The 21120-nt window shown below is 42.5% G+C and overlaps 1 protein-coding gene across 8 annotated transcripts in view; it reads right to left on the bottom strand.

Annotated features, from left to right (window-relative positions):
* Positions 1 to 913: 913 nt before the first annotated feature.
* Positions 914 to 21120, bottom strand: part of Nsd1 (nuclear receptor binding SET domain protein 1) — a 110277-nt gene continuing 90070 nt past the window's right edge. For 7 of the 8 annotated variants that reach the window (XM_085831053.1, XM_021180996.3, XM_029468506.2 and 4 more), the window contains 7 exons: positions 20564 to 20676; positions 18986 to 19255; positions 17492 to 17608; positions 16343 to 16484; positions 12489 to 12595; positions 8700 to 8904; positions 914 to 7113 (listed from right to left, as the gene is read on the bottom strand). In XM_085831053.1, the coding sequence (XP_085687179.1) occupies positions 5504 to 7113; positions 8700 to 8904; positions 12489 to 12595; positions 16343 to 16484; positions 17492 to 17608; positions 18986 to 19255; positions 20564 to 20676 (2564 nt within the window). In that variant the 3' untranslated portion in view covers positions 914 to 5503. Of the gene's footprint in view, positions 7114 to 7248; positions 7287 to 8699; positions 8905 to 12488; positions 12596 to 16342; positions 16485 to 17491; positions 17609 to 18985; positions 19256 to 20563; positions 20677 to 21120 lie in introns of all 8 variants that reach the window. The other variant, XM_029468508.2, reaches the window with a different exon arrangement.

Consider the following 21120-nt stretch of genomic DNA (forward strand, 5'->3'; position numbering starts at 1 on the left):
AGGCCAGCATGGTCTACAGACTGATACCCAGTTCAGCCAGGGCTACACAGTGAAAACTATTGTGAAAAATAAAACAAAAAAGGGCTTTAAAATGGAATGGTGGCTGGGCAGTGGTGGCTCACGCCTTTAATCCCAGTAAGCACTTGGGAGGCAGAGGCAGGTGGATTTCTGAGTTAAAGGCCAGCCTGGTCTACAGAGTGAGTTCCAGGACAGCCAAGGCTATACAGAGAAACCAAAAAATAAAAAGATGGAATGGTGGCCTGTGCCTTTAATTCTAGCACCCTGGAGGCAGAGGCAGGTAGGCTTTTGATTTGCAGGTCACCACAGCTACATAGTAACAGCCCACCCCTAAAAAAACTAATTAAAGAATAAGAAAAATAAGGCAACTGCTAACTTATTCAGGATCAGAAACACTGAAAAGCTATGTGCTTATGTAAAAAGGGCTAATATTTTCTGTTTAAGCAAGAGGAAGTGTATTACAACCCTTTCCAGTTATTGGTGAGGATGTGGGCTCAACTAGGGTTCTATCTTTGTCTCTGCTTTCCCTCCTAAGCCTGAGTCTTCAAACTAGCCTTTGAAGCTGCTACAGGAGGAAGACTAGTTTGAAGTTAGCCTGAACTGTACAGTGAAACTTTAATTCAAAAATAGAACTCAAAAGTGCTGGTTTCATTTCTCTAAAATAATTCCTCAAAATACCCTGAGTGGTAGAGGATTGCTGTGAAGCCACTGAAACTAACACCAGCCACGATCAGTAGAGAGATAAAGGATGGATATTTAGGCACAACCAGTGCACCTGGGAGGAGTCCCAGTGCTTGGAGGATCCAGGCTGTCTCCTCTTATTCTAAACCAGTCAGCCCTCTGTCTTGTTATGCAATGTTTCCCCAGAGACAATAAAAACACAGAGCAAGGGCCATAAGAGTAAAGTTAAACTTTACTTTACAGTAATTTTTTCTATATACAAAGAATTACAGTACATGTTTATGGGGACTCCTAGCATAGGGTTCCCCTCTTTTTCACTAGGTTCACTTCCAGCTGGCAACCGGTTGGGGGCGAGAGAACACAGTGACGGACCTTCGTTGAACCCTTTTCCCGTTTAAAAAATATAGATAGCTTTCTAGTCAGTTTTCTTTGCCGAGACCTAGAAAGCTGCTTTCCCATGAGCTCCTAGATGCTGTACTCACCCAGCCTCCACACTCACCTACATACACACGGTGGCACCACCACAACCTGGAGACCACCTGCTCTGCCCAACCTAGAAACAATGCCAACACCTCAGTTTCTGCTCTGCTCCCTGTCTGCTTCTGCCAAGGTGCACTAAGCTCCCAGGAGCAACTCCTAGGGCCTCTCGTAGACTTATGTTCTTAAAGTCACAGGAAGGCTGTTATAGGGGAAGAACCACAAAAGAGTTTAATGCGTTTTGCTTATACTGGTCAGGAAACATCTCTTCTGAGGTTGTTGTTGTCTAACAAAGCTCTTCCAAAATTCTTAAGAAACACTGCCCTTATTCTTCATAAGCAATTGAGATGCTGCCATGAGAAGGGAGGAGGTAGAGAAGCAGAAGGTAATGGCTACCCCACGTCCACAGTTCTCTTCTGACCTTTCCTGGGCAGGATAGATAAAAGCTATGGTCAAGGCGATACTAGCCCTAAGAAACTCAGTGTCATCATCTGGACACAGGATCTCTTCCTCCTCTGGACTGGACTGAAGCACTCCAGGGTTGGGTTGGCAGGCATTACTGACTCTGCCTGCTTCCCTCCTCTTAGAGCTGAAAGGAACCTATATAAACTATCTTTGCAACAGGAACCCGGGTTTCTCCTGTCACCACTCCCTCAACCCTTGGCAGTGCTTATTTATACCATGAGATTAGCACCATCATTACATTGTATTGTGTACAAAGCAATTATTTTATTTCAATTTACACTATAACAACTTCTGTACTGACCTAGGAAGCTCAACTGAGAGTGAACTGGTCACAGCCAATCAAAGCTCCTGCAGTGGCTACCTAGGTCTAAATGACTTGGGATAATGAACATGAATAGCTCCATTTTAACAGCAGTAAATTCCTGCGGCCACTCCTGCCCTGTGGTCTAGGAGGTTTGAGAACAATGGGCCTCTTCTCATCCAATGACAAACTCCAAGGGGATGACAGTACCTCGACTTGGAGGGCGTGTGTGTACATCAAATTGAATGCTCTCCTGAGTGCCCTGAATGGACAACGTAGACATCCTTCCTGTCAGTTCTGGAACAACACTGGAACACGACCAGTGTCCAGCGTTCGGGAACTCACAGTGCAGGGCCACAAAGGCTCACCACTGTACTTCAAGCCCAGACTGTAGTGTGGGGTAGAGAATAAGTACCAAAGATGCATTATTGGTTAAAAAAAAAAAAAAAAAAAGAAAAGAAAAAAAGATAAAAGCCTGACATAGTCACTTAAATAATCTCAAACTCAGTAATTTTAGGGAAGCAGACATTTAACAATACTTTGGGGGTGTGGTGGTGGTAAATGATGGCTTACCATCTATTAAAATGGGTTGGCTCCAGCAGGAAGAAAAATTAAGTCTTGAATGCAAAATTGCAACAAGTCCCTTCTATTCCCTCCCCTACAACTGAACAAGAAGTATTAGTTATTACCTGTGAACATTTCTGCCTTTGGCTCGTCCCTGGAAACTACTTCCTGGGAGCTGTCTCATGTGCAGACTCTCTGGTCATCCAAAATTTAAGCACTCAGCCAAAGCCAAAATAACCACCTATTTCTCTGCTGCCAATTCACACCCTTGAAGAAAAGGTTATTACAGGATCCAAAAGCAGTCCAGGAGGAACTGCAAGGTGCTCCACCCCAATACTTGTGTTACTAAGGTATAGTAACCAGTGCCCAGTTCTAACACTATCCTTAGGATGCTGTCAGTGAGGTTCCACCGAGTCTCTAAGTGGCAACAAAGGACAGAAGGACTGATCTTCCCCTGCATCCCCCAATCCCTCCCCTCCAGACCAAGTACACAGCGCAGATGTTCTCCCAGCAGGTCTGGAAGGAAGGCTCCAAAAGAATGGTGGTGAATGGAAGTATCAAAACAAAAGACAAGTGGCCAATTGTGCCCCCACCTCACTCCCTCCTGTCCTGTGAGACACTTCTAGACAACGGTCAAAGCCAATTACCTACTCAACCTAATGTAGAGAAGCTAGGTCAAGGCCAAACTTCTTCACTTAAAATTTTTACATAGTCTGCACCCCCCACCCCCCACTTCACAGTTTATTTCATGAAACAGCTACGGTAATCGAACACACAACATAGTGAAAGGAGATTCTGACAGTGCAGTGCAGGTATCTTTTTCTGATCACAACTACAGATGACAGGAGAGCAAAGGGCACAGGACTGGCACCAAGCAAACCTATTCACACAGCCTAAGAAATGAGGGAGGGAGGGAGGGAGGGAAGGAAAGGAGGGAGGCGTCTACTAGCTGCAGGGATATACTTACACTCTCACACATGATAAATAGGTAATACAGTGAATATAGTCCTGGGTCAATTTCTTTAAAAATATTTTCTTCATGGTTTAAAATTTTTTAAAAAGAAAATAAGACGCTTTTTCTCTTCCTTTTCAACAAAAGAGCTTTTTCACTCACGATGTGGGAAGAGAGGATTAAAGGGGAGAGAACTAGGCAGGTGTATTCAGAGGGGAGATTCTGAGGTTTCAGGGAAGTGCAGGGATTAGGCCCCCAAACTTGGGGCAGCCCTGCCCCAGCCTCATCCCTCTGCCTGAGTTCAAGGGTCTCAATTCCAGAGACAGGCTTTGGGAAATAAAAGCAGATCCTACTTTCAATTTTTATATAAAGCGCAAATGCTAATATACCACTGTTCTTTCCTCGAGAAGAGATGGAAGCTAACCTCAACAGGAACTTAGGGAGAAGGAAACTGGGGAATATACAGACTCCTGTTGAGGGTGTAAAATCTGTAACTGAGTCAGAAAGGCCAAAAGATGCTGTTTGCTAAAGATGCTGAGTTGGCAAAGCTGACAGGTAAACAAACACATGATCTGAGAACAAAGGGCAGGTGGGTGTGGTACAACTAGCCAAACAGCACTTCCTGTTGGCAGTTTGTGAGCTGGGGAAATGGTAGGGCAAGGTAGCACCAACAGATTCCCAGCCCTTGGGCCCCAGCTCAGGCAGCAGTAACAGATAATCAGCAGTTATGAGGAGTCATTGCTTAGATCGGACATTGCTCCAAACATCACGTCTCTCCAGTCTTGGGGAAGGGTTTTGGCTTGCCACTGAGCTAAGTTACCAGGCATGTGGTCTCTGTTACAGAGAGCAGTCATTTGCAGGGAAGTGGAGAGGGTCTTCTCTTTTCAGGTAGGAATTCTCTCCTCCCCTCAGGTAGGAGGTCACAAGATCAGGAAAGAATTTCCTTGGAATCTGACACTCACCTTGAAGGTGGTGTGTCTTGCTCGGAGCTTGCCATAAATTCCCTATGTCCACTGCCCGAGACTGAAATCTGAAAGCACCTGAGTGTTTGAGGAAATGAGGATGGGGGTTCTTGTGAGAGGATTATTGGTAGAAAAGAAAGGTAAGCTTGCCAATCGCCCTTGTCCACTTCTGGGACACTACATTCTCAGAGAATATCTTCCTCTAACTAGATGCTCCTCCAAGGACAAATCTTCAAACAAGAACACAGAGACTGCAGCAGCTGCCCCAGCCAACAGCTCACCTTGGCCTTGATGTAGTACCCTTCCATTTACAGAAGAGCTTTGTGGGCACACACATGCACATACATGCATGCATGTTCCAACCAGGAGATGTATGTTCTATATAACCACACTCTGGGCCACAAAACAAAAAACACCCCCCCCCCAAACAAAAAACAAAAAAACAAAAACAAAAAACCCCCAAACATTAACAAACCACTTGAAAACAGAACTGGAAACCCATGGCCTACAAGTACTTTGTTGTTCCCTGGTCAAAGGTCCTTGAAATCTGGGGACCCAAGTAGGCAAGTTAGGCTCATTGGGATCGAGCCTTATGTAATTCTGTCTCACAATAATGACTGGGCCCCTGCCCTTGCACATATCAATATTCAGGAAACTGCCAGTGATGTGAATGAACACCAGGTTCTCCAAAAGGGTTTACAGGGTTCTCAATGGGACACGGTTCGGCTAGGGAAATAGCCTTGAGAGCCCCTACACTTTCCAAGTTGACCAGTGGAATTGAATTCCATGCTTGATTCCAGAGTGGACTTTTATTTTAAGTTGACCATATGTAAAAGTTAGGGCAAAGAGACTCAAGTCTGTCTGTCTCCTTGACTGGGGCCCGGTGACTTCCCATACATGGTTCACAACCACAAGTCCCCATGGGCTAATGTCACAAGAGTTCTGAGTGTCGAGATATAAGGAAAGAAGAACAGTGGAAGTGTTGGGAATACGTTTGTTTTCAAGAAGGAAAAAGAAATGAAGATTTCCCTCCCCAAATGGTACCCTGGGGACAGCTTGTCTAGTTATGTGACATTTACTGTATTATTTCTTTTCTGAATCTGCACATTTGCGACTAGAAGGAGCCTGGTTAAGAGCTTGAATTGCATTTTCTGGTTTGGGGTCTTGCCCTCTTCCAAGAGACCAGCAAGTTTGTGTCAAAGTTTGTGTGCCCCCAGCAGACCAGCAAGCCTGGGCTAGTGTTTGTCCAGCAACTATAGGCCAAAGCCCTGCCCCTGGTGAGGCTTTTCCCAAGCCCCAGGGACTCTGTTCTGTGGTTGTCAACTTCTTTTCTTCATTGGGGAGGGAAGCTGAGATCTTCCCAAGAGACCTGAAAGACTGCCCACTCTTGGCAGTGAGTCCTCTAGATAGCTGTTTCACCTGTTTAACCAGGCCTGGTGCTGGGCTAGGAGGTCCTGGAGTCTGCTCAGCTCCCACAGGGGTTCTTCCTGAGGCTTGAGTTGCTGATTCATATAAAAAAGCCTTGGCTGAAGGCGGAGAAAGAAATCTGGCATGGGTGAGCGATTTAACCGCTTGCCAAGGGTGTTCTGAAGGAGCTGCTACTTTTCCAGCGGGCTGGAGGGACTCTGACACGCTGCTCTTCTCTGCAGCTCGTGACATATGCCCCAGACCTTTGCTGGACGGCCATGAGCTTGACTCCAGCATTGCTGTCTTCTCATCAGCCTGTGGGGTGACTTCCTGAGGAGAAGCAGCCCGCTCCTTCTGGCGAGGTGTTAGGTCTATGAGATCCATCACCACAGCAGGTCTGTGCTTTGATTGGGTGTTCTGGTCCACAGGCCTCAGGGCTTTCTCTTTAGCTACCAGAGACTGGACCACAGCTGATAGCACTTTCTCAGGAGGTGGAAGTCTCTGGGTCAAAGAGGCATGGGACTTGTCTGGGGGCCTGTCAGAAATCTGGGGTTTGGGACTGTTAGTAGTTAGCAGCCTGTCTGGTGATGAAAGTCTCAGGCCAGTGGAGGCTGGAGTTTTCTCCACTGCCTGGGACTTTGGGCTGGCAGCACCTATGGATTTATCCAGCCTGGAGTCAGTCATTCTTAGAGGTCTTTCCAGTGGCAGGGAGCTGACCGAAGGTGATGAGCTTGGCCTGGTCATTGGAGAGGCTCTGTCAGGTGGCTGAGGTCTTGGTCCTTCTTTAGCAGGTGGCCTGTCCTGTTGTCTCTGGCTGGATACCAAGGACTGGGATTTGGTCCCTGACCCAGCAAGGTCTCTGATCCTATCTAAAAGGTGGGAACTAGAGTCAGTTCTCTCAGGAGGTCTTTCAGGGAGCAGTGGCCTCTGACAAGTCCCTGTCAGGGCTTTTTTGGAGAGTGGCAGCATCTGGGTAGCATCAGTAGGTGGCTGATCAGATTTCTTGGGCCCCTGAGTAGCCATCTCTGATGACTGCTCTTTTGGCTGAGTGCCGGGGCTTGGAGGACTCGTCGCTGTGGGAGGCACATACTCACGGATCTCCCCGGGTTCCAGAGGGTTGGGCCCACAGGGATCATGTTCAGTACAAGACAGACGCCCATCGAGCTTGGAAATGAAAAGCATCCCTTCTCGATGTTGCTTGCAAAAGGAGCTGGGACACATCTCACAGAAGGAGGCTGCTTCCTTCCCACACACGTCACACTGGTGCCAAGGACACTCCCACTTCCCTGAAAACAAGAGTGAAGAAAAGCTTAGGGAAAATAGATGCATGGAAGATGAGCCATGGCTCTGAGACTGGTGCACAGCAGTGGCTGCAAAGCCTCCTTCACACTGCCACGTTCTTCAGAGTTGTTGCCACTCACCTGCCGTTACTCCTTCCCCAGAATTTCAGCTTCCTCTTCTGCACAAAACAATATATAAAATAACAGCAAAGAATCAAGGTTGAGTAACTAAGTTATCAACTAAACACAAGCAAGAGACTATTTCTAGCAAGAAGGGCTGTACAGTAGAAAACCAAACAAACCCCAACGTTCCTCTAAAGATGAAACAATTATCAATATTTCCACATTTGTTTGCAAATTCTATTTGTCCTAGAAGAGCTTTTTAAAATTTAGTTTGTTTGTGTTATTTGAGACAGGGACTCACCATGGAGCCAGGGTTGTCTGCACCTACATTTCTCAGTGTATGATCATACCGAGCTCTTGACAGCTTTTAAATAGTTAACTCAAAGAGGAACATTCCAGCCTTTTAACATACTTATTTTGTCTTAAACAGAAATAGAATATATACAGATGCAAAAATAATAAGGGAAGCTGACTCACCTTTGCTGAATTTTAAGTCTTGAAACCAGCACAGAACTTTATCTGCATTGTCCATGTAGAACGAGAGGGAAACCCTAGAACTAACGTAACCTTGCATCTAGTCCCCATGAACAACAGCATGTAAATGTTCCCATCTCCAAATGAATACACTAGACTTCACTGATGGAACTCATCAGAACTATGCCAGTCACATCCTGTGCCAGGAGACACTCTAAGCGAATCCCTATTTCTCTTTCCTGGTTCTGACATTTCAGTGTAATGGCCTTGCCCACATCTTACTTGGCTTTCTGTTATATCACGACGTCAGATTATACAAACCAAAAGAAAACCAACTCATAAACACACTCTCCTGACTTCTACGCTAAAGCTCGCTGTACATTTTAGAAGCAGGCATTAGTATAATGTATAATAACCTCCCTCTAAAAGAGCCACACACACACATCTGTTCTTGGTCTTTCACAACAGCTAGCATGTCCAAATAGCTAAAATCCTAAGATCCAAGTCACTGTCCAGAAGACACAAAGTCCTGGGTATCTCATTTGCCTGAGCAGCTTTGTCTGGTGTTAAACTGACACAATTACTTCATCCACAAAGAAAAAGTCTACATTGAAGGTAGGAGACTCTTGCAACCTGAATTCTCTAAGATGCCTCACTGTTTTTCAGGGTAGCTCTTTGAACTATTCTCAACAAGTCATTTACCCAAGCTTCACTTGAACTGCCCCATGAACAGACATACATAGAACAGAAAACAAATCTTTATGGTTGCTGGGAAGGAAAAATAAGGTAAATGGAAATAAAAGTTTCTGTTTCTATATAAGCTGGGATTTTAGGCCTTTGTTTTCACTCACTGCCAAATAAGAATATGGAGCAGAGCTCTCAATGTGGCACGTGCTTACACACAGCATGTGCTATCTGAGTGACACAAGTGGCAGGCATCAGATTCTGAAAACCCTGATAGAGGAGGAGTGCTCTGAATGGACTGAAGCACCAACCTGCTGGTCGCTTGGTCAGATTCAGACAGTCTGCATGGTAGACTTTAGGGCAGCCTGGCTTCTTGCAGGAGACGAGCTGACCAGCATCCCCACAGCTGAAACACTCATCCTCTCTTTCCTTGGTGACTTCGCCCTGGCTCCTGCGCTTCCCATGTGGCTTCCTCTTGAATTTCCTTGACTTTTCTTCTGTGACAATGGGTTGATTCTGGAGGTCAGATATTGAATAGTCAACACCCTGAGCTCAGGTATGTAACTTTAAATAGATTAACCATCCTATCAACCCGAGTCTCTTTGTCTGGAATAAGACAATACTCAAGAGACTGCTATAAAGATAAAAAGGCAGGAAGACACAATGACACATCGGATGCCCAATTCATGTCAGCATTAATAGGGCTGAAGAGATCATTCAGCAGCTAAAAGCACCTGCTGCTCTTTCAGATGACCCAGCTGTGATGTGGAAAACCCATACAGCAGCTCACAACTGTCTGTAACTCCAATTCCAGGAGACCAGATACCCTCTGCTAACCCGTTTCACCAACATTCATAAACACGTGATGTTGCAGCCTCTGTTGCAGCAAGTGTTGCATAAACACACATATACATGTTATAGAATAAAAATTTTAAATACATAATGCTATATTCACTTTCTTGTACTGTTCAAACTGTCAGCTTTGGAAGGCTCTATTCTTTTTTTTTTTTTTTGGTTTTTCGAGACAGGGTTTCTCTGTGTAGCCCTGGCTGTCCTGGCACTCACTTTGTAGACCAGGCTGGCCTCGAACTCAGAAATCCGCCTGCCTCTGCCTCCCGAGTGCTGGGATTAAAGGCGTGCGCCACCACGCCCGGCTTCGGAAGGCTCTATTCTTGTTTCTTTGATCAAAAAAATTTCCTTTTGTTTTTTGAGACAGGTTCTCTTTTATGTAGCCCTGGCTTCCCAGGTATTTGCTATGCTGACCAGGTTGCCCTTGAACTCAAAGAGAACCACCTGCCTCTCACTCTCAAGTGCTAGCTAGGATTAAAGGTATGCATGACAATGCCCAGCTTTTATCTTTAAAAAAAAAAAAAAATCCCATCTACTTATTGTGTACAAGTGTCTGTATATGGGCACAAATGTACCATGGTGTGTGTGCATGTGTGTGAAGGTCAGGATAACTTGAAAGACTTTGTTCCCTATTTTCATCTTTAGGTCTTTGGAGACAAAATGCAGGTCCACCAGGCTTGGCAGCAATTCCCTTTCCTACTAAGCCACATTTCTGGCTTTTATTATTTTGCTATTTTTTGAGATAAGATCTTGTATACAATCCAGACTGGCCTTAAAATTTCACTTCAGCCTGCCTCAACCTCTCCAGTGCTAGGGTTGTATGAATACCACATCCACTTACTTAACACTTTTGTATAATAGTCTTTAAACTGGAATGAAACAATAGAAAAACACTTCTTTTCATTAGTGTTAAATAACCTCTGGTGTGTATATAACTACAGATTTCTGTGTAGACATGCATGGTTATCAGTTTATTCAACAAACCTTCACTAAACACTTCATTAGAAAAGCACAAGATTATTTCACACTTTTGGTTTTCAACAAGACAAGTGGGGTCAAATTAGATTAATGTCTGCAACTTCCCATAAGGCCTTTGTCTAGCCAGCAACAAGGTTCATTAAAAACCCCTACTACTCTGATGGGATACAATGATTTCAACTTCTTTTTTTTTTTTTTTTTTTTTTTGGGCTTTTCGAGACAGGGTTTCTCTGTGTAGTCGTGGCTGTCCTGGAACTCACTCTGTAGCCCAGGCTGGCCTCGAACTCAGAAATCCGCCTGCCTCTGCCTCCCGAGTGCTGGGATTAAAGGCGTGCGCCACTTTTAAATGTTTAAAAAAAAAAAAAATTTATTTATTTATTTATTTATTATATATATGTAAGTACACTGTAGCTGTCTTCAGACACTCCAGAAGAGGGAGTCAGATCTCGTTATGGATAGTTGTGAGCCATCATGTGGTTGCTGGGATTTGAACTCCAGACCTTCGGAAGAGCAGTCGGGTGCTCTTACCCACTGAGCCATCTCACCAGCCCTGATTTCAACTTCTAATCTATGCTCTGGTACTTCATTCTCATAGTTTCATACATGAAATGTCATCTTACAAGGACTTGACCCTAATAACTGTGAGATAAATTCCATTATTATTATAACATGGGAAATACAGCACCAACTAGCAATCAATTAAGAAACTTAATGTAACGTAGAAGATTTTCCTAATTTAACAAGGTAAAATATTAATGGATATTATTCATTTTCATAGATTTTGCTCAAAACAATGAGATTCCTATTGGTTCCTATGTATTTTTCACTCTTGATATTGAACTTCATAGACATGATGGGAAACAACTAGTTGGAATCACTGTGTAAACTTCTTTGTACCAACTTTAAATTTCAGAACCACTGTTAGAATGAGAGCCCGCTGGTAGACTGCCAGACCATGGCAGGTACACTTAAACAATCACTAAAAACTGATGGTTAAGGCGAGCATGGTAGTTTACTCTTTTAAATTTCAGAACCAAGAAAGAAGCAAGACAGACAGATGTTGGTAAGTAAGAGGCTAGCTAGCCTGGTCTACAGAGAAAGTACAGGCTATCCAGGTTACACAGTGAGACCCTGTCTCAAAAGAAAAGGAAAAAGAAAGCAAAGCAGGATAAGACTACCTAATAGTAAGAAAAACGTGAAATAGTATTGAAGAAAAGCAGGATTAAATAAGCTAGACATGGTGGGGTACTCCTTTAATCCCAGAATTGGGGAGGCAGAGGCATACGGATATTTGGAAGTTTAAGGACAGGTTAGTCCACAGTACCAGGATAGCAAGAGCTTATACAGTGAGACCAGGTCTCGAATGAATGAAGAAAAGGAAACCATAAGGAGGGTGAAGAATGACTCAGCAGGTAAAGGCTCTTGTCTATCATCCCGAGTCTTAACCCTATACATGTACTCAAACATGTGTTGTATGCACACAAATGAATCTGGTGGAGGAGAATAAACCTTCAGTGAGAAACATCTGTCGCCAGGCGATGGTGAGGGCGATGATACATGTACTACCAGCACTTTGGAGGCAGATGCAGGTGGATCTACCTTCTTTACAAAGTGAGTGTTATGAGAGCCAAGTGTACACAGAGAAACTGTCTCAAAAATGCCCCAAACCAACCAACCAAAGAAACAAAACAAACCCAGCACTCGGGAGGCAGAGGCAGGCGGATTTCTGAGTTCGAGGCCAGCCTGGTCTACAAAGTGAGTGCCAGGACAGCCAGGGCTACACAGAGAAACCCTGTCTCGAAAAACCAAAAAAAAAAAAAAAAAAAAAAGAAACAAAACAAAGAAAACTCAGGCAGGTATGGGAATGGATACCTGTAATTCCAGCATGTAAGGGGCAAGGGCAAGAGGACAGGCACATGTTCAAGAAAAGAAAAAGAAAAAAGGACACAAACATAATTCGGGGATCTAAATAGCTTACCAGAAGGTATGAATGAGTGAGCTGAGACCAGGAATTAACCTGCTTTGTAGGTTTTTATTTTATAGTCTGACCTCCCTCATTCCGGGATGCTATAAGAGTCCTATTGAGTCAAACTGCAGCAACACCAACTAGATCATGAGCATACTCATTAAACTGTCAGTGGCACTGCTGATAACCAGTTACATTATTGCAAAGAAATAGCTTCTTACAATGAAGTCATCCCTAGTACTGTACCTACCATTGTACAGGGAAGACATACCATTGCTCCTAATATAAAAGTTTAGAAAAGTGGTACCTTTGGCCTCACACCCAGGAAGCCACTGCAGTTGGGCGCTCCACATTTACAGACGGTTTTTCCATTCCCAAGACACTCTAGGTTGTAATTGAAGGTAAGTTCAGTGCCTGCATAAGAGACCACAGAAATATTAACATATACGGTTATACTATTTCTTAATTATTTATATGTGACATTATATAATGTCATTATTAGCTACTAATAATTTTATTTGATTTTTTTGCTTTTGTTTGAAAAAGGGTCTCTCTATATAGTCCTGGCTATCCTGAAACTCACTCTGTATACAAGGCTGACCTTGAACTCAGAGATCTTCCTGCTTCTTCCTCTGGGGCACGTTGGGATTAAAGGTATACAACATCATAGCCGGTTAAGAGTATTTTTAAGAGAACAAAAATTTAAGTATGTTATTAATTAGCTAACTTGACAGAAATTTCAGCAGCTTAATATTTAAAATAACCCTTGCCATTAAAGTATGACTTCTTTCAATTTTCAATTATTTAAATTCAAAATACGCTAACTCACTAACAAAAACAAAGGCACAACTTGAGGGTAGGATGTTGGTGCACGCCTGTGATCCCAGCACTCAACAGAGTGAGACCATATCTTAAGACAACAAAACAAAGGGGCTGGAGAGATGGCTCAGCAGTTAAGAGCACTGACTGCTCTTCCAAAGGTCCTGAGTTCAATTCCCAGCAACCACATGGTTCCTCACAACCATCTGTAATGAGATCTGGCACCCTCTTCTGGAAGGTCTGAAGACAGCTACAGTGTACTTATATATAATAAATAAATCTTAAAAAAAAAAGACAACAAACAAAACATGTCTGAAGAGCTGCCTCACTGGTTAAAGCAGGTGCTGTTCAGGCCCAAGGCCCTGTGCCTGAATCATAAGAATCCACATGAAAACTGAGGAGTGGAGACTGAGAATCCTCGTGCAGGAAGCTTAGTGTCAACAGAAAGGCGAACAAAGAAATCCTATCTCAGAACAAGGTAAAGGCACCAGCTGATATCCTCTGATCTCCACATGCTCAGTGTGGCAAGGGTACGCCCCATCGCCCTCTATCAGAGGGCACACAAGCAAATTTAAAGAACACCTGCCAGTTATGTGTGCCAGGAATGTACCTTATCTGGAAGCATTCAAGGAAAGAGGCATTTTACTACAAAGTAATACTATCAAGAGAGTAAGAATACATATTGGTGATACCTGCCCATTATGACATAATATGATTAGGTGATCTGAACTTGTGTTGGCTTCATGCATTCACAGTGTCATGTGTAGATCAGGTATGCCTCAAACCAGCTGAGGAACTGTCTGAGGCCAAATATTCCACTTTATAAATGGAGAAATAATATAAATCGACTGAAAGAATACAACACAATACCCACAGCAGTAAGTAAAATTTAAAGATCACTATAGAAGACTTGCCTAATATGTGAGAAACCCCGGGTTTATCCCTAGCCTCTCCAAAACTAGGGGAAAAAATATGCAGACTGACACTCTTATTTTTTATTTAAAAATTTAAAACATTGTGTGTCCACATCTTTAATCCCAGCACAGGAAGACAGGCATTGCAGACCTCTGAGTTCAAGGGTAGCTGGTCTACATAGTAAGCTTCAGCCCAGCCAGTGCTACACAGTGAGATCTTGTCTTAATCAAACCACCACCAACCACCCAAAGGATAATAGAGAGCTGGAGAGAATCTGGTTAAGAGTATTCACTAATCTTTAAGAGGACCTGAGTTCAGATCCCAGCACCAATATCTAGCAGATCACATACCTTTAACTAGCAGTTCTAGCTCTGGTGTCCCCTTCTGCACTCCATTGGCAACCATGCACACTTAACACACTTATACACACATAGGCATAAATTAAAAAAAAAATCTTAAAAACAACAATACAACAACAAACTGCCAAAGCTAGTCTGCAATCATGGCCCTTGCAAAATTATCTTTAAAAAATCATGTACTTTCTGTACATTTAAAAACTATGACACGAGTGACCACAGAGTGACTGTTCAAACTTTAGGCCCAATTAAATATCCACTTCCACATACCTTGGTTTTAGGTTGTCATACAATAAAAATGTGACAGATAGCGTAGTATCAAACTACTACTCACTCATGTCAAGTTTACTCCCAATTTGGAATCTCAGACTTGCTGGCTTAAATCATTTGACTCCTACATTCTTACAGAAAATGACCATGATAAAACCTAGTAGTGTCAAAACCACCAGTTCTTAGTGGCTTTATAAGATAACCGTGGAGGCTGCTGACGAGTTCAGTGGTACCATGCTTTTCTAGTATACACAAAGGCCTCAGGCTGACTCCTGACCCCATGACTTGAATCTACTACTCCCTTAAGATATGGAGATGGGGGTGCTGGAGATAGCAGTTAAGAGCACAGGCTTTCCTTCCATAGTCTTTGAGTTCAATTCCCAGCAACCACATGGCAGCTCACAACTGTCTACAATTCCAGTTCCAGGGAATCTGACAACAATGCATATAAAATAAAAATGAATTATTTAAGGACAAAAGAGCAGAAGGGAGGGGGAGTCTTCTTAAGAAAAAGAAAAGGTATGTAGATAGAAGAGTCTTTGGTTCACACGGTGCGTTTATGGCAAATGTGGAAGGTAAGATGAAAGAGGAGACTGGAGGAGCTACAAGTTTCTAAGGTAGGACAATTTTGGGGTACTTAATATTTTTTTTTAAAAAGATTTATTTATTTATTATATGTAAGTACACTGTAGCTGTCTTCAGACACTCCAGAAGAGGGCACCAGATCTTGTTACGGATGGTTGTGAGCCACCATTGTGGTAGCTGGGATTTGAACTCTGGACCTTCGGAAGAGCAGTCGGGTGCTCTTACCCACTGAGCCATCTCACCAGCCCTTGGGGTACTTAATATTAATGCTAATCTCAGCACTCAGAAAGCAGAAGCTATGAATTCAAGGCCAGCCTGGGCTACACAGTGAATTCTAGTCCAGCCATGGTTACATAGTGAGACTCTGTCTCAAATTAAAATAAAAGAAAGATTACCAGGTGTGGTGGCATACAGGAGGAAGAGGCAAGCAGATCTCTGTGAGTTTAAGGCCAGCCTAGTCTACAAAGTGAGTCTAGGACAGCCAGGGCTATAACACAGAAGAAAGCTCAAGAAAAAAAAATTAGAGGACTAGAAAATTTTTATCCTGACAGTCATTATGCTAAATAAAAGAAACTTGTTACAAAAGAACTAACTACTATATGATTTTATGTATATAAAGTTCCTTCAAAGCCAGGCACAGTTGCTCATGCTTTAATTCTAGCAGAGGCAGGTGGGTTCACAGCTAGTCTGGTTTATACAATGACAAAAACAAAAACTGAAACTGTGGGTTGAGAGATGGCTCAGTGATGTTGTTAACAGCACTGATTCTGCTTCTACAGGACTGGGGTTTAAATCCCAGGATCCACAAGGAAGCTCACAACTGCCTGTAATTCCAGTTCCAGGAGATCTGAGACCCTAACACAGACATATACACAGGCAAAACATGAATGCTCATAAAATTAAAAAAACATGTCCATACAGTTTCTTTCTCTCTCTTTTTCAAGACAGGGTTTCTCTGTATAGCTCTGGCTATCCTGGATCTCACTCTGCAGACCAGGCTGACCTTTAACTCACAGAGATCTGCCTGTCTCTTCCTCCTGAGTGCTGGGATTAAAGGTGTGCACCAATACACCAACACCACCTGGAGAGTCTTACATGTCTATGTATCCTTGGGAACTAGGAGATCTTTCTGAGTGAATGACAGAAGATATTTTGATGATAAATGAAGAACTTGGAAGTCACGATCTCAGCCGCAGAATCTTTAAATGATTCTTACCTGCTTTAATGTCACTCAAAGCAAAAAGACCAACACGGGTATCTCCATTCACCGACCACTTCTGTGTCTCACAATTAGGCTGGCAGCAGTGATTCATGAAGCGAGCGTAGTTCCCTTTAGGACCAGCATCAATGATTCGATCCTAGAATTTCCAAGAAAAGCTACTGATCAGATTTCCTGAGACTTCTGCTATATTGAAAATTAGACTATTCTCCCTCATAAGATGAAGAGGGTGCTTTTAAAGTAAAAAAATTTCACCCATGGAGCAGTAAGTATCAGCACCAATTCCATTTGGAAGGTCATGCTTCAGACATACTCAAGAGGATACTAAACTACGCAGGTCTAACAATATGCTGTGGCAAGTTGACCTGGGTACTCTAATACACATTGAAGTTTATGAACCATGGTCCCAGAGAAGCAACAGCTTATTCCATTTTGTAGTTAAAAAGTTTCCAGATCAGGGACACATTAAAAATTATCTAATCAAGTTTAAATACTTCTAACTCCCTACCCCAGACAATCATCAGAATGTCTGGCAGTAAGAATTCATAGTTTCTAGAGTACAATTTAACATATGTCTCCAAGGTACCCGGCCGTGGTGGCACACACACTCGGGAGGCAGAGACAGGCAGATTTCTGAGTTCAAGGCCAGCCTGGTCTACAAAGTGAGTTCCAGGACAGCCAGGGCTATACAGAGAAACCCTGTCTTAAAAAACAAAACAAAACAAAACAAAAAAAAAACAAAAACAGTAGCAAAATTATGGTTATGAAACAGCAATGAAAATTATTTTGTGGCTGAGGGTTACCGCATGAGAAACTGTATAAAAGGCTGCAGAATAAAGAAGGTAGAGAAACAGTGCTACACATGACCCCAATGACACACTAATTCAATATTAACACATTAGTCCTCCAGTACATAAAATGAAAGGGTAAAGAACTGTTACCTCTTGTGCCTTTTCATTTACTTTTATGGCATAATAATCCTAGCTTATATTAGAGAACTCAAAAAAGAGTACTAAAAACAGCTTTATTGTCTTTTTGTTATGGGTAAAGAACCAATCTAAGTCTCTCCAGAATCAAAACTCCAGAAACTTGTCGAGAACACAGACAAACAGTAGAACTCAGGCCGGCCTGGGATGCATTACTTACTTTATCCAGCGTGAGCATATAGAAATTAGTGATGTCGTGCTCTTGTGCGTAACGGATCCGAGCTCTGCACTCTTCTTCATCGATTAGCTCACCCACATATTCGTTCACAAACTCTCCCTAGAATTAGAAATTGCTCATAACTTAATAATAAAAGAATACTGCTGCTTACATGTACATCTTTTATTTTAAAAAGTAATAAATACGGATAATTCTCCCAACGAAGATTATATACATTTTACTATTTATATTTATGCTGCCTTAATCACTTGATGAAGTAAATCACTCCTCACTCCCACCAGCAGAAAGTCTCAGGCTGCAAGCACCAGTGCACCAGACTGAGGAGTAACAATAAAAAACAAGCCAGTGAGGCCTCCTGTCTGAGGCCTAGAGAAAGTTTCTCTACAGCCTCCTCTGCTGCTTCCTTCCCTCCTACATTTCACACATTCCCCATGTGGATAGCACAACTATATTGGCATTTACAAAAGAATCCAAGACCTTCATCTTAATCTTGGCTGTAAACAAGATTAAGTATTTGGTAAATAACTAAACAGATCAGGCTATATTCACCATGTTTCCTAGAAATCTCAACAAAATTCTTTAGAAATTATAAAGAGGTTTATATTTTTCATCCATGATGTACAATATTATTTGTTAAACTTGAGCAGCCTGGTAACTCTCTTTGGAAAAGCCCGTTCCTACATCCCTGGGCACGTCTCACTTCCTTCCTAAGCAACTTTCTTAAATTCTAGTGTTTAAAGGATTAAATGAGGAAGGAGGTGGCAGAAGTCATCCAGATCACATACTAAAGACGTCCTGCATTTTTCCTGGGAAAACTCCTCACTGCGTGTCACACTTAATAAACCTAAGATGCTTTCTCTCCATTAAAATAGTAAGACAATAACTATCTCTTTTTCCTCATCTTCACTACTGGCTAAGGAATTTCCACAAAAGAGTAAATAATCTCACAACGCCTCTATGACTTTGCTTGTCCTTTATGTAGTTAATACGATCACTGTAAGGTCTTTGGATGACAAGATCATCCATTCTCAAGCCCCTACACTCTGGTGCTCACTATAATTCCTTACTGTGTGTTCTCTGTTATATTTCTCATATCGTCAAGACGAATCATTTTTTTAAAATTTATTTATTTTATGTATGTGAGTACACTACTGTAGCTGTACAGATGGTCGTAAGCCTTCATGTGGTTGTTGGGGATGGAATTCTTAGGACCTCTGCTCGCTCCGGCCCAAAGATTTATTACTATACATAAGTACACTGTACTGTAGGTGACTTCAGACACACCAGAAGAGGGCTTCAGATCTCATTGTGAGCTACCATGTGATTGTTGGGATTTGAACTCAGGGTGTCTGGAAGAGCAATCAGTGCTTTACCCGCTGAGCCATCTCACCAGCCCGGAACCAATTTTATCATGCAACTAAAAAACAAAAACCAAAAAAAAAAACAAACAAAAAAAACCTCATACGTTTTGTTTACCTTCTTAATATCTGTTTTTGTTCGGAGACCCCAGCCCCTTTGTAATGTGCGGAAAATTTCAACATCTGGATACTGGCGCTTGCTGAAGCACTGGTTCTGACAGCGAACTCCTGCAGGACACACTGTTGGGTGGCACTCATAGAGCAGCATCCGGTTGATACACTCTGAGTCTATCCCACAGGGGTTCTCATCAGTAGCTTTACAATTGCACCGGGGAATTTCTGACAAATCTGCAGTGAAGATCTGTACCCTGCCAATAGGACGGTTCACCTGAAAAGGCACACAGGATCATATAGGACACGTTAGCATAAAGCAATTCAGGAGCTTTAACAGACAAGTAGCACTTCCCTGAAGTTATAGGACACACTTTATATGATTGAAGAAATCAAGACTCAGGTAGTCCATGCAATAATAATGCCAGAGTTGATACATGAATTGTAAATTTCAAGCCAGGTGTGCTGGTATATGCCTTTAATCCCAGCTAATGGAAAAATGAAGAAAATCAAAAGTTAAAGGCAAGCTCAGACAACTAAGATCCCAATTTCCAAATTTAAAAGGATAGGAGACTGTAATTTAGTTGTAGAATTCTTGACTACAAACTCTAGTACTAGGGAACAAATCAATTTCAAAGTTGCTAGGCCAAAAGAATTTTAAACCAGGTTTTAAAAAATAAAACCCAGAGTCTGAATATAGATGATGCTATATAAGCTAATATATACAAATAACCACTTTGTGGTTTTACAGTGGAATCCTTCAGTAGGTAAGGAGCTGACTGCCAGGTCTGAAAAGGAGAGGACTGACTACCGTAATTGTGTTGGCAATGCCAATCAAGTACTTTTTCTTCTTTTATGCTCTCAACTCTCTCATTTTTTTTTTTTTTTTTTTTTTTTTGGTTTTTCAAGACAGGGTTTCTCTGTGTAGCCCTGGCTGTCCTGGAACTCACTCTGTAGACCAGGCTGGCCTCGAACTCAGAAATCTGCCTGCTTATGCCTCCCAAGTGCTGGGATTAAAGGCGTGTGCCACCATGCCTGGCTGCTCTCAACTTTTTTTTTTTTTTTTTAAAGATTTATTTATTTATTAATTATATGTAAGTACACTGTAGCTGTCTTCAGACCCTCCAGAAGAGGGCGCCAGATCTCGTTGCGGATGGTTGTGATCCACCATGTGGTTGCTGGGATTTGAACTCCAGACCTTAGGAAGAGCAGTCGGGTGTTCCTACCCACTGAGCCATCTTACCAGCCCTGCTCTCAACTCTTTTTTTTTTTTTTTTTTTTAAAGATTTATTTATTACGTATTTTCCTCAATTACATTTCCAATGCTATCCCAAAAGTCCCCCATACTCTATCCCCCCAACTCTCCTACCCACCCATTCCCAAGTGTTGGCCCTGGTGTTCCCCTGTACTGGGGCATATAAAGTTTGCGTGTCCCATGGGCCTCTCTTTCCAGTGATGGCCAACTAGGCCATCTTTTGATACATCTGCTCTCAACTCTTAAAGCAACATTGCTTACACTTTTAATTGTTACCATGAGCTGTACAGTGTTACTCTAACACACAGCCTCCAAGGTTAGTCCTCTCACCTTTATATGTTTGTAAGGGGGTGGCTTCTTGTCATTTTTCCGATCTTCCTGCAGCTGTCTTAGTTCTTTTTGAGCTTTTAACTCCTCAAATCTTGCTGCAGCTTCCTGAAGAGCTGAGAAAGCAAAATAAAATCAGTTATACAAATATAAAATAAAACTATCATCATCAGGGAAAAATAAACCCTTTGCTTCCAGAAGTGCGATTTCCTAGGTGCCACAGGGAATGTGCAAACTATACTCCTTTTTTTTTTTTTTAAAAATATTTATTTGTTATATGTAAGTACACTGTAGCTGTCTTCAGACACTCCAGAAAAGGACATCAGATTTTGTTACAGATGGTTGTGAGCCACAATGTGGTTTCTGGGATTTGAACTCAGGACCTTTGGAAGAGCAGTCGGCACTCTTAACCTCTGAGCCATCTCACCAGCCCGCAAACCATACTCCTGATAACTCCTTTCCTTGTGCATTCTCTTGACTGCCTTCCCTATTCTCCTAATACTTACTAACTCTGTAAATATCACTATGGCTTCTAACCACCAGCAGATCTTATATCTAAA

This window comes from Mus caroli, unplaced genomic scaffold (genome assembly GCF_978045245.1).
Source record: "Mus caroli unplaced genomic scaffold, Mus_caroli_1 scaffold_15, whole genome shotgun sequence".
In the NCBI taxonomy this organism is placed as follows: domain Eukaryota; kingdom Metazoa; phylum Chordata; class Mammalia; order Rodentia; family Muridae; genus Mus; species Mus caroli.